This window comes from Somniosus microcephalus, chromosome 21, assembly GCF_052327205.1.
Source record: "Somniosus microcephalus isolate GS21.2 chromosome 21, FLI_Smic_1.0, whole genome shotgun sequence".
Taxonomy (NCBI): Eukaryota; Metazoa; Chordata; class Chondrichthyes; order Squaliformes; family Somniosidae; genus Somniosus; species Somniosus microcephalus.
The window spans coordinates 15,825,184-15,838,284 of NC_141007.1; the positions used below are offsets into that span (position 1 = coordinate 15,825,184).

Consider the following 13,101-nt stretch of genomic DNA (forward strand, 5'->3'; position numbering starts at 1 on the left):
ATTGTTTCCCCCATCCTCCCCCTGAAGATGCTGTTTCTGGGGTAAAGTCCCTCCCTCCAAGTGAGCCTCAGTCGGCTATTCGACTGCAGACACCCATTGCCAGCCCAATGAAGCCAGACCTGGGGAATGAGAGGCAGAAATGAGACCGGCACCTTTACTATGGATTCCAGTGGATCTGAACTGTTCACTGACTCGAAGTGCCACAGAGGCTCGTGACTGCCTCAAAGACTCCAAATTTAAAGAGGTTTAGGGGCAGAATAAACCTCCTTCTACACTGTCCCATCAAACACTCTCAGTTCATGTACATCATGGGTTAGATACAGCGTAATGCACCCCCTACACTGTCCCATCAAACACTCCCAGGGCAGGTACAGCACGGGTTAGATACAGAGTAAAGCTCCCTCTACACTGTCCCATCAAACACTCCCAGGACAGGTACAGCACGGGTTAGATACAGAGTAAAGCTCCCTCTACACTGTCCCATCAAACACTCCCAGGGCAGGTACAGCACGGGTTAGATACAGAGTAAAGCTCCCTCTACACTGTCCCATCAAACACTCCCAGGGCAGGTACAGCATGGGTTAGATACAGAGTAAAGCTCCCTCTACACTGCCCCATCAAACACTCCCAGGGCAGGTACAGCACGGGTTAGATACAGAGTAAAGCTCCTTCTACACTGCCCCATCAAACACTCCCAGGACAGGTACAGCACGGGTTAGATACAGAGTAAAGCTCCCTCTACACTGCCCCATCAAACACTCCCAGGACAGGTACAGCACGGGTTAGATACAGAGTAAAGCACCCCCTACACTGTCCCATCAAACACTCCCAGGACAGGTACAGCATGGGTTAGATACAGAGTAAAGCTCTCTCTACACTGTCCCATCAAACACTCCCAGGGCAGGTACAGCACGGGTTAGATACAGAGTAAAGCTCCCTCTACACTGTCCCATATACTCTTGGGTTAAACGTGGGGTGAAGACTCATGTATTTTTCCTCAGCATTGAAGAGTGCCTCTTGCTGTGGCAATTCCATTTCTCACCCTCGGCCCTCGCAGAGCTTGACCTGTTACCAGCTGTGCTTGTTTATTGTGCTCTGGCCTCCTGTGCAGTGAGAAATGCATGGAGATTGCTGGTATCTTTTACTTTACCACCCTTAAACCTACTAGGGTAAAGTAATTCAACCAAATCAGCCTGAGCTGTGCGAAGTCAGGATCGAGAGCTAGAGAGACAACTCTTGGGTCTACATCCCAGGGTACTTAAGGAAGTGGCCCTAGAGATAGTAGATGCATCACTGATCATCTTCCAGAACTCGATAGACTCTGGAACGGTACCCATGGATTGGAGGGTAGCTAATGTTACCCCACTATTCAAAAAAGGTGGTAGAGAAAAAGCGGGGAATTATAGACTGGTAAGCCTGACATCGGTAGTGGGGAAAATGCTAGAGTCTATTATAAAAGATGTAATAGCAGAGCACTTGGAAAGCAGTGACAGGATCGGACAAAGTCAACATGGATTTACAAAAGGTAAATCATGCTTGACTAATCTACTGGAATTTTTTGAGGATGTAACTGGTAAAATAGATAAGGGAGAACCAGTGGATGTGGTGTATTTGGACTTTCAGAAGGCTTTCGATAAGGTCCCACACAAGAGATTAGCGTGCAAAATTAAGGCACATGGGATTGGGGGCAAGGTATTGACTTGGATAGAGAACTGGTTGGCGGACAGAAAGCAAAGAGTTGGAATAAACGGGCAGTGACTAGTGGGGTACCGCAAGGATCGGTCCTAGGACCCCAGCTGTTCACAATATATATTAATGATCTGGACAAGGGAATTGGATGTAATATCTCCAAGTTTGCAGATGACACAAAGCTGGGCGGGAGGGTAAGCTGCGAGGATGATGTCGGGAAACTCCAGTATGATTTAGACAGGTTGGGTGATTGGGCAGAAACATGGCAAATGCACTATAATGTGGATAAATGTGAGGTTATCCACTTTGGTGGCAAAAACAGGAAGGCAGATTATTATCTGAATGGCAATAGATTGGGAGAAGGGGGGGAAGTGCAAAGAGACCTGGGTGTCCTTGTGCACCAGTCGCTGAAGGTAAGCATGCAGGTGCAGCAGGCGGTTAAGAAGGCAAATGGTATGTTGGCCTTCGTAGCAAGAGGGTTCGAGTACAGGAACAAGGATGTCTTGCTACAGTTGTACAGGGCCTTGGTGAGACCGCACCTTGAGTATTGTGTGCAGTTTTGGTCACCTTACCTGAGGAAGGACGTTCTCGCTATGGAGGGAGTGCAGCGAAGATTCACCAGGCTGATACCTGGGATGGCAGGAATGACGTATGAGGAGAGATTGTGTCGATTGGGCTTATACTTACTGGAGTTTAGAAGATTGAGAGGGGATCTCATCGAAACCTATAAAATTCTGTCAGTTCTGGACAGACTAGATGCAGGAAGGATGTTTCTGATGGCCAGGGAGTCCAGAACCAGGGGTCATAGTCTAAGGATAAGGGGTAAGCCATTTAGGACTGAAATGAGGAGGAATTTCTTCACCCAGAGAGTGGTGAACCTGTGGAATTCTCTGCCACAGAGGGCGGTGGAGGCCAGTTCATTAAATATATTCAAGAAAGAGTTGGATATATTTCTTGAGGCTAAAGGGATCAAGGGATATGGGGAAAAGGCAGGGACAGGGTACTGAATTTGGATGATCAGCCATGATCACATTGAATGGCGGAGCAGGCTCGAATGGCCGACTCCTGCTCCTATCTTCTATGTTTCTAACTGAGCATGTGCACCATGCCCCCTCTGGAAGCAACTTTACGCCAAGAGGTTTTTAAGACAATGTGGCCACAAATTTAAAGACCATGTGACCAAAGAACGCAGGCCTAAGGTGCAAAATCAGGTGGTACTGGCCAATAGTAAGATTTGTTCTTACCCTGTGAAGTCATCTGACGAATAAGCCCAACTGCGATTGGTACGGCTGGTCTCCGCAGACCAGCCAATCCCATAGGTGTTTGTTGTGGGGCTCCGTGAGTTGGAATGGCTGCAGATACTGTCAGGGTTAACGCCGGGGATTAGCCCATCAACCCACTGGGGACAATGTCCTGAGAAAGGTGCACAACAGAGAATTAGACATTCTCATCTACCACACAGCGGTGTCTTTATATTACAGTAACTGTGTGTGGAAACATGAGCTCCATCAAGTGGAAAGTAAACTGCTTAGCAGGGGCTGTATGTCACAGTGCGGACATTTGTAGGTAGAATCTGTTCACTGGAAGAGCTTGCTCCGAAATATTTTGTTTGTGTTTGGAAGCACTGACTCCCATTCAAAGGGACCAGTAGCTCCAGCATCGACACTGGACTCCCATTCAGAGGGGCCAGTAGCTCCAGCATCGACACTGGGTTCCCATTCAAAGGGGCCAGTAGCTCCAGCATCGACACTGGACTCCCATTCAGAGGGGCCAGTAGCTCCAGCAGAGACACTGGGTTCCCATTCAAAGGGGCCAGTAGCTCCAGCAGAGACACTGGGTTCCCATTCAAAGGGGCCAGTAGCTCCAGCATCGACACTGGACTCCCATTCAGAGGGGCCAGTAGCTCCAGCAGAGACACTGGGTTCCCATTCAAAGGGGCCAGTAGCTCCAGCAGAGACACTGGGTTCCCATTCAAAGGGACCAGTAGCTCCAGCAGAGACACTGGGTTCCCATTCAGAGGGACCAGTAGCTCCAGCAGAGACACTGGACTCCTATTCAGAGGGACCAGTAGCTCCAGCAGAGACACTGGGTTCCCATTTAGAGGGACCAGCAGCTCCAGCAGAGACACTGGACTCCTATTCAGAGGGACCAGTAGCTCCAGCAGAGACACTGGGTTCCCATTCAGAGGGGCCAGTAGCTCCAGCAGAGACACTGGACTCCCATTCAGAGGGACCAGTAGCTCCAGCAGAGACACTGGGTTCCCATTCAGAGGGACCAGTAGCTCCAGCAGAGACACTGGGTTCCCATTCAGAGGGACCAGCAGCTCCAGCAGAGACACTGGGTTCCCATTCAGAGGGACCAGTGGCTCCAGCAGAGACACTGGACTCCCATTCAAAGGGACTAGTAGCTCCAGCAGAGACACTGGGTTCCCATTCAGAGGGACCAGTAGCTCCAGCAGAGACACTGGGTTCCCATTCAGAGGGACCAGTAGCTCCAGCAGAGACACTGGACTCCCATTCAAAGGGACCAGTAGCTCCAGCAGAGACACTGGGTTCCCATTCAGAGGGACCAGTAGCTCCAGCAGAGACACTGGGTTCCCATTCAGAGGGACCAGTAGCTCCAGCAGAGACACTGGGTTCCCATTCAGAGGGGCGAGTATCTCTAGTTAAGAGCACAGAGTTCCTCTCGGTTGATGTACGTAGATTTTTAATCTGCTAAAGTAGTTACTAAGTTTTGACAAACTACAACACTGAATTGATCACTGCATAGTTTTGCTTACAAACAGGAAGCCTGCCTCTGCAGGGCTCCCAACCCAACTCCCAATTTAGTTAATCTAGTCAGCTGGAATGTGTGCATTAGTGTTCAACTGGAGCACAAAGTGCTGAACCCAACCTCTACCAGTGGACCTCTAGAGCAGCAAGGTTAGCCCACCTATCCATGTTCGTACCTTCCTTGGATCGGACTTGTCGTAGCTGCGGTACCCCAAGTAGCATCAGCCTGGGGTTATTGTACAGGTGAGGCAGTAACACGGCCTCTACCCATTGCCAGAAATCAGCCGGCCTGTGAAACAAACACAATCCATTGGTACCAACACAACAGACAACCGAGTGACCCTCCAAAACTGAATCATAGAATCATAGAATGGTTACAGCATGGAAGGAGGCCATTCGGCCCGTCGAGCCTGTGCCGACTCTCAGCTAGTCCCACTCCCCTGCCCTTTCCCCTGTAGCCCTGCAATTTTTTTCCTTCAGCTACTTATCCAACTCCCTTTTGAAAGATAAGATTGAGTCTGCCTCCACCACCCTTTCAGGCAGTGCATTCCAGATCATAACCACTCGCAGCGTAAAAAAGTTTTTCATCATGTCGCCTTTGGTTCTTTTGCCAATCACTTTAAATCTGTGTCCTCTGGTTCACGACCCTTCTGCCAATGGGAACAGTTTCTCTCTATCTACACTGTCCAGACCCCTCATGATTTTGAACACCTCTATCAAATCTCCTCTCAATCTTCTCTGCTCCAAGGAGAACAACTCCAGCTTCTCCAGTCTATCAACGTAACTCAAGCCCCTCATCCCTGGAATCATTCTTGTAAATCTTTTCTGCACCCTCTCTAAGGCCTTCACATCCTTCCTAAAGTGTGGTGCCCAGAAGTGGACACAGTACTCCAGTTGGGGCTGAACCAGTGATTTTTACAGGTTCATCAGAATTTCCACGCTTTGTACTCTATATTCATGAAGCCCAGGATCCTGTAAGCCTTTTTAACTGCTTTCTCAACCTGCCCTGCCACCTTCAACGATTTGTGCACACATACCCCTAGGTCTCTCTGCTCATGCACCCCCTTCAGGATTGTACCATTTAGTTTATATGTCCTCTCCTCATTTTTTCTACCAAAATGTATCACTTCACACTTTTCTGCATTAAATTTTATCTACCACGTGTCCGCACATTTCACCAGCCTGTCTATGTCTTCCTGAAGTCTATCACTCTCCTCCTCACTGTTCACTAAACTTCCAAGTTTTGTGTCATCTGCAAATTTTGAAATTGTGCCCTGTACACCCACGTCCAAGTCATTAATATATATCAAGAAAAGCAGTGGTCCTAGTACCGACCCCTGGGGAACACCACTATATACCTTCCTCCAGTCCGAAAAACTATCGTTCACCGCTACTCTGTTTCCTGTCACTTAGCCAATTTCATATCCATGCTGCCACTGTCCCCTTTATTCAATGGCTTCAACTTTGCTGGCACTTTGTCGAACACCTTTTGGAAGTCCATGTACACCACATCAACCGCATTGCTCTGATCAACCCTCTCTGTTACCTCATCAAAAAACTCAATCAAGTTGGTTAAACACGATTTACCTTTAACAAATCCATGCTGGCTTTCCTTAATTAATCCACACCTATCCAAGTGACTGTTAATTTTGTCCCTGATTATTGTTTCTAAAAGCTTCTCCACTACCGAGGTTAAACTGACTGGCCTGTAGTTGCTGGGTTTATCCTTACACCCTTTATTGAACAATGGTGTAACCTTTGAAAATCTCTAGTCCTCTAGCACCACGCCTGTTTCTATGGAGGATTGGAATATTATGGCCAGTACCTCCACGATTTCCTCCCTCAATTCCCTCAGCATCCTAGGATGCATCCCATCCGCTCCTGGCGATTTATCTACTTTAAGTACAGCCAGCCTTTCTAATACCTCCACTTTATCAACTGGGTTCAAATCTCGCATACTCTGTTGGGATGAAAGTGTTTTCCTGCTGCTGGCTCTGCAGACAATGAGTTTGGATAGTTTCAATCCATGATCAATCTACTGGTAGGGTTTTTAAAATTCATTCTCAGGATGTGGGCGTCGCTGGCAAATCCAGCATTTATTGCCCATTCCGAATTGCTCTTGAGAGCCTTCTTGAACCGCTGCAGTCCGTGAGGTGAAGGTTTTCCTAGTGGTTTGATACAACTGAGTGGCTTGCTGGGCCTCGCTGGGCCATTTCAGAGGGCAGTTAAGAGTCAACCACATTGCTGTGGGTCTGGAGTCACACATCGGCCAGACCGGGCAAGGGCGGACGATTTCCTTCTCTGAAAAGGACATTAGTGAACCAGATGGGTTTTAACGACAATCCGGTGGTTTCATGGTCACCATTACTGACACTAGCTTTGTATTCAAGATCTCCCATTCTCTTCTGGCCCATTACAGCAATTCCTGTAGATGGAGAATAAACTGGCCCAATATCACAGAGTGGGTCTCGTGGTCTGTTACAGCTAAATTTAATGACTTTGCAGCATCAGCCCCTCGGAGGCAGCTGTGGTGACCCAAAGGAACAACGAGAGAGAGAGAAAGCATATCATTTAAAGAAGGAAATGAATTCCAGCTCTCGGAGTGCTGCAGCTCACTGACCTCTGAATAGCAGTAAAGTTGGGTGCGTGCGGAGTCCTGCCAACAATGGACTGACGAACGGCGGTTTGCAGGAGCCAAGCGTTGGTGTTTTGGAAGCAGCCCTGGTAGTTAATGATGAGAACCACCAGCAGGAAGAGCATGTGCACAACACAGTTCTACAGAGAAAGGAATCCCACCAGGAATAAGCATTCGAGCAGCATCATAGAGAGACATTCTAGATCATTCTCTATAAATCCATCAATGGCCACGTTTCTCCCTGCCTTCGGAACCTTCTCCAGCTTCATGTCCTTGCGGCCACTCTCCGCTCTTCCCTTTTCCCTCTGCTCCATCACTGGGGCAAAGCTCACAGCCATCTCGCCCCGACAATCTGAAATCCCTTGGTTTCATACCTCCCCGCCTTTGAGATTCTCCTTAAAGCCCACCTCTCCGACCCGTGATTTCAGTCACCTCCCGAATTCCTCTCCCAACCTGCTCCAGTCCAACCCCAAATGCCTTGGGATGCTTCGCTAAGTTGAAGGTGCTAAATAATGATCACTCACTACCAGCCTTTCAGACAACTCTTGAACGGAGTTAATTGGTGCTCTCAATGGTTAAGTGGGTAAAGGGACAGCCCAGTGTGGTGCTGACCCAGACAGATTGGAGAGTTCTCAGATTCAGCTGGGCAATATTAGCTGGGACAACAGCAGGGATTTATCCAATTGGCCTCATTACACGAGGGAACATAGGAACAGGAGGAGGCCATTCAGCCCCTTGAGCATGTTCCATAATTCAATTAGATCATGACTGATCTGTATCTTAACTCCATCTACTCGCCTTGGTTCAGTACCCTTAATACCCTTGCTTAACAAAAATCAATCGATCTCAGTTTTTAAATCTTCAATTGACCCCCAGCCTCAATAGCTTTTTAGGAGGAGGGAGTTCCAGATTTCTACTACCCTTTGTGTGAAGAAGTGCTTTCTGATTTCACTCCTAAATGGCCTCGCTCTATTTTTAAGGTTATGCCCCCTTGTTCTTGATTCCCCCACCAGAGGAAATAGATTAATAAAAACATGAGAAATAGCAGCAGGAGTAGGCCATATGGCTCCTCGAGCCTGCTCTGCCATTCAATAAGATCATGGCTGATCATCGACCTCAACTCCACTTTCCCACCTGATCCCCATATCCCTTAAATCCCTTAATGTCCAACAATTTATCAATCTCAGTCTTGAATATACTCAACAGATTCTCTATATCTACCCTAGCAAACCCTTTTTAACATTTTAAGCACCTCGATCAGATCACGTTGTACCATTCAGTATTAGTTGCAAACCCCGTACCTTCATCAGTATGTGCAATGCTCTCACTTTCCGCGCCTCCTCTTTGGCTTGGAGGAGACTGTAGCCATACGGTGCTCGGACTTTACTGATTCTTTCTGACGTTTTCTTAACCAAAGGTTCCTCGACCAAGTTATCGTCCTCATCAGCATCTACCGGCTTGGTAATTAGAGCGAGGATCAGGGCCTCACACAACACCTGCATGGGTTCCAATCACAGGAAAACCAAATCAACTCCCAACGGGCATCCAGAGTTCACATCAGGTTTAGACAGACAGTCAAAGGATATAAGCAACTCTCTAGAATCAGGGGCCTCCCTCCAAAACTATCAATAAAAGCTTGACATTTCTGCTTCATCCTGCACTGAGGTACTTCACACCCAATCACACTCCAATATTCATATTGTTTCTTACAGATTTTCCCAGATTAATTTTATTCTCAAGGGAAGAGATAGCTCGAACAGTTCAGTTTCAGCTTCAGTCAGCATCAAACAACCTGAGATAAGCACGGGTTAGATACAGAGTAAAGCTCCTTCTACACTGTCCCATCAAATACTCCCAGGGCAGGTACAGCACAGATTAGATACAGAGTAAAGCTCCCTCTACACTGCCCCATCAAACACTCCCAGGGCAGGTACAGCACGGGTTAGATACAGAGTAAAGCTCCCTCTACACTGCCCCATCAAATACTCCCAGGGCAGGTACAGCACGTGTTAGATACAGAGTAAAGCTCCCTCTACACTGTCCCATCAAACACTCCCAGGGCAGGTACAGCACGGGTTAGATACAGAGTAAAACTCCCTCTACACTGTCCCATCAAATACTCCCAGGGCAGGTACAGCACGTGTTAGATACAGAGTAAAGCTCCCTCTACACTGTCCCATCAAACACTCCCAGGGCAGGTACAGCACGGGTTAGATACAGAGTAAAGCTCCTTCTACACTGTCCCATCAAATACTCCCAGGGCAGGTACAGCACGTGTTAGATACAGAGTAAAGCTCCCTCTACACTGTCCCATCAAACACTCCCAGGGCAGGTACAGCACGGGTTAGATACAGAGTAAAACTCCCTCTACACTGTCCCATCAAACACTCCCAGGGCAGGTACAGCACGTGTTAGATACAGAGTAAAGCTCCCTCTACACTGTCCCATCAAACACTCCCAGGGCAGGTACAGCGCGGGTTAGATACAGAGTAAAGCTCCCTCTACACTGTCCCATCAAACACTCCCAGGGCAGGTACAGCACGGGTTAGATACAGAGTAAAGCTCCCTCTACACTGTCCCATCAAATACTCCCAGGGCAGGTACAGCACAGATTAGATACAGAGTAAAGCTCCCTCTACAGTGTCCCATCAAACACTCCCAGGGCAGGTACAGCACGGGTTAGATACAGAGTAAAGCTCCCTCTACACTGTCCCATCAAACACTCCCAGGGCAGGTGCAGCACGGGTTAGATACAGAGTAAAGCTCCCTCTACACTGTCCCATCAAATACTCCCAGGGCAGGTACAGCACAGATTAGATACAGAGTAAAGCTCCCTCTACAGTGTCCCATCAAACACTCCCAGGGCAGGTACAGCACGGGTTAGATACAGAGTAAAGCTCCCTCTACACTGTCCCATCAAACACTCCCAGGGCATGTACAGCACGGGTTAGATACAGAGTAAAACTCCCTCTACACTGTCCCATCTGTAAGAATTCGCAATAATTTACAGTTCTGAAGATTCATTTTTTTGATTAAAGGATCCCTGGGCAATGTGCTTTTAAGTTTCCAAAGATAAAATGGCTGTCACACCACATGGACAAAAGAGGTTTGGAATGCAGCTTTCTGTGTCTGGAAGTAAGGTTCAATGAAGACAAAGGACAATGCTTTGTTTACAAAGCAACTGAATGCTATTAGCATTTGTTTAGATACACCTGAAACTGCAGAAGAGACGTTTGCACCTTGAATGGGAAGCGTTAACTTTAAATGGGTTTCCAATCACCCAGTACTGGACTATAGAGCAGATGTATCTCCCTTTTGTTTCAGCACAGGGAGCTCTGAAAATCACATTAACTCAATCTAACCACTTTGAGTTAGCCTATCACAGCTTTGGGGTTAATTTTGCACACAGCCCTTGCAAGGCAGGGGGGCTCACCAGGTATAAAGGAGGGCTGAGAAGCCAGCTCTCTCTCTTGACTCTGGGCTCTTTCTCTTGACTTCCTGGGACGATAAGATGAGCTCTCTCTCTCTCTCTCTCTCTCTCTCTCTTCGCCGGACCATGTGAGCAGAGAGTTTCTGACTCCACACAAGGCAACCTAGCAGGAGTTAAGGGGGGATGGTGATTTAAGGGAATTGCTAAGATTGTTTAAATACATTGTAGCCATTGTGTCCCTCGTTTTTGCCGTGTGTACCCCCTTGATATATAGTTTTACAATTTTACTGTGTTCGTGTGGGATAGTTTGATAGTGATTGTAGTTTCTTTTAGTTAATAAAGCTTGATAATTTTCTCTCATCCAAACCACGTGTTCCGTTTTAATATCATTAATTATAAGTTCCTCCACTCAGAACTAAAGGAGGGGTAGCGATTAGAAACCGCTGTTTTAAAATTGGTTTTATTGGAATTGGTCTGATGTGCAGGCAAAGGCTGCAAGACCAGGAAAATTGCTTCAAACCAGTTTAAACGAAGCCCCCGAAATCCTTACACATCAAACACTCCCAGGGCAGGAACAGCACGGGTTAGATGCAGAGTAAAGCTCCCTCTACAGTGTCCCATCAAACACTCCCAGGGCTGGTACAGCACGGGTTAGATACAGAGTAAAGCTCCCTCTACACTGTCCCATCAAACACTCCCAGGGCAGGTACAGCACGGGTTAGTTACAGAATAAAGCTCCCTCTACACTGTCCCATCAAACACTCCCAGGGCAGGTGCAGCACTGGTTAGATACAGAGTAAAGCTCCCTCTACACTGCCCCATCAAATACTCCCAGGGCTGGTACAGCACAGGTTAGATACAGAGTAAAGCTCCCTCTACACTGTCCCATCAAACACTCCCAGGGCAGGTAGAGCATGGGTTAGATACAGAATAAAGCTCCCTCTACACTGTCCCATCAAACACTCCCAGGGCTGGTACAGCACGGGTTAGATACAGAGTAAAGCTCCCTCTACACAGCCCCATCAAACACTCCCAGGGCTGGTACAGCACGGGTTAGTTACAGAATAAAGCTCCCTCTACACTGTCCCATCAAACACTCCCAGGGCAGGTGCAGCACTGGTTAGATACAGAGTAAAGCTCCCTCTACACTGTCCCATCAAACACTCCCAGGGCAGGTAGAGCATGGGTTAGATACAAAGTAAAACTCCCTCTACACTGTCCCCTGAAACACTCCCAGGGCAGGTACAGCATGGGTTAGATACAGAGTAAAGCTCCCTGTACACTGTCCCATCAAACACGCCCAAGTATTGTGCAGCTACAGAATAAATCTTCACCAAAGTAATATATTGAGTACTAAAATTGGTTCCTTGTGATCTCACTGAGCTGGTTGGAAGTTTATGAATTGTTATTTCCAGCAATGCCCCAGTATTGCTCCGACATTGAATCATTGCCTCTCGCTTCACCCCAACTCAATCTGTTTTTTTTGAATCACACAATTTAGATTTGGATTTGTGAATTCTCAGTACCTCAGTCTGAGCAGAGATGGGGTGACATCAGTGAGTGCGAGTTACAGGGCTCTGTGATGGAAGGTGATACGTACTACAACTTGGAACAGCTTTAAACAGCAGGAAGCACACACGGAGAGGCCTGTGATTTATTCTCTGCCGTCTCGGTGTTACTGAGACCCTCAACTCTATCGAAAGTGCAGTGCACAGAAGACTTTGCAGCACTGTGATATCCAGATTAGTTCTTCCCTCTCCGTCTGCCCAATCTCACATGTGCCGGCTACCACAACGGTGTGATGTTTTTCTATTTCCTACGCCAGCCACACTTTGGCACCTCTGTACGAGACTGAGAATTAGTGCCAATCCATGCCCATTGCAGCTTGATGGAGATGCCCCAAACTCAATTTACATTGCAACCTTGCAGGCAATAGCAACAGGAGGCCTTCCTCCAAATGAAGCGGAGCTGCATCTGAAGCCAAGTCCCAGCACAGCGATCACATGGGTTACACCCCGTCCTCTTCTCATCTTCAGACCTGGGCCAGCTCACCTTTAGAGGTTCCAGCACAAAGAACGAGGTCAGGAAGGAGAAGAAGACAGAAATCAGCCACATCAGCACCACATGGCTGGGGAATAACATGCCGTAGGAGAGCGTCACACTGATGCACGCAGCGACGAGGAGGAAGCACAGGATATACGTTACATAGAGGGTCGAGTGAGGGAGCAGCCATTTCCTTGGGCACTTTGAGATGCCTGTAATAAGTGAAACATCATTAGAAAGTTGAGGGACATCAGACCCAGCTATTACAGCCAGTCCAGTCAATGCATCATTCGTGCACTCAGTGCCAATGATCCCAGTCATTACAGTCAGTGCATTCAATGAAACACACCACCAATCAGTTTTTTGGAATTAACTTTCAGAATTAGCAGGGTGACAGAAGGCGTGTTTGAGTACCCACGCCCCATGACACAGGGCACTAAGACATGTGTTGCACCCATGATTACCCACGCAGTGAGTGGGTAAGAGAAAGTGTAGAACGGAGGGCAACACCTCTTACAATCAGGGACTGCGGG

The 13,101-nt window shown here is 47.8% G+C and overlaps 1 protein-coding gene across 1 annotated transcript in view; it reads right to left on the reverse strand.

The window, feature by feature from the left end:
• pkd1b (polycystic kidney disease 1b) overlaps nucleotides 1–13,101 on the reverse strand; it is a 157,133-nt gene that overhangs the window by 28,092 nt on the left and 115,940 nt on the right. Inside the window, exons 20-24 of the mRNA XM_085964089.1 lie at nucleotides 12,578–12,780; nucleotides 8,397–8,591; nucleotides 7,081–7,235; nucleotides 4,637–4,749; nucleotides 2,934–3,102 (exon numbers count right to left, since the gene is read on the reverse strand). Coding sequence (XP_085820215.1) covers nucleotides 2,934–3,102; nucleotides 4,637–4,749; nucleotides 7,081–7,235; nucleotides 8,397–8,591; nucleotides 12,578–12,780 — 835 coding nt within the window. The remainder of the gene's footprint in view (nucleotides 1–2,933; nucleotides 3,103–4,636; nucleotides 4,750–7,080; nucleotides 7,236–8,396; nucleotides 8,592–12,577; nucleotides 12,781–13,101) is intronic.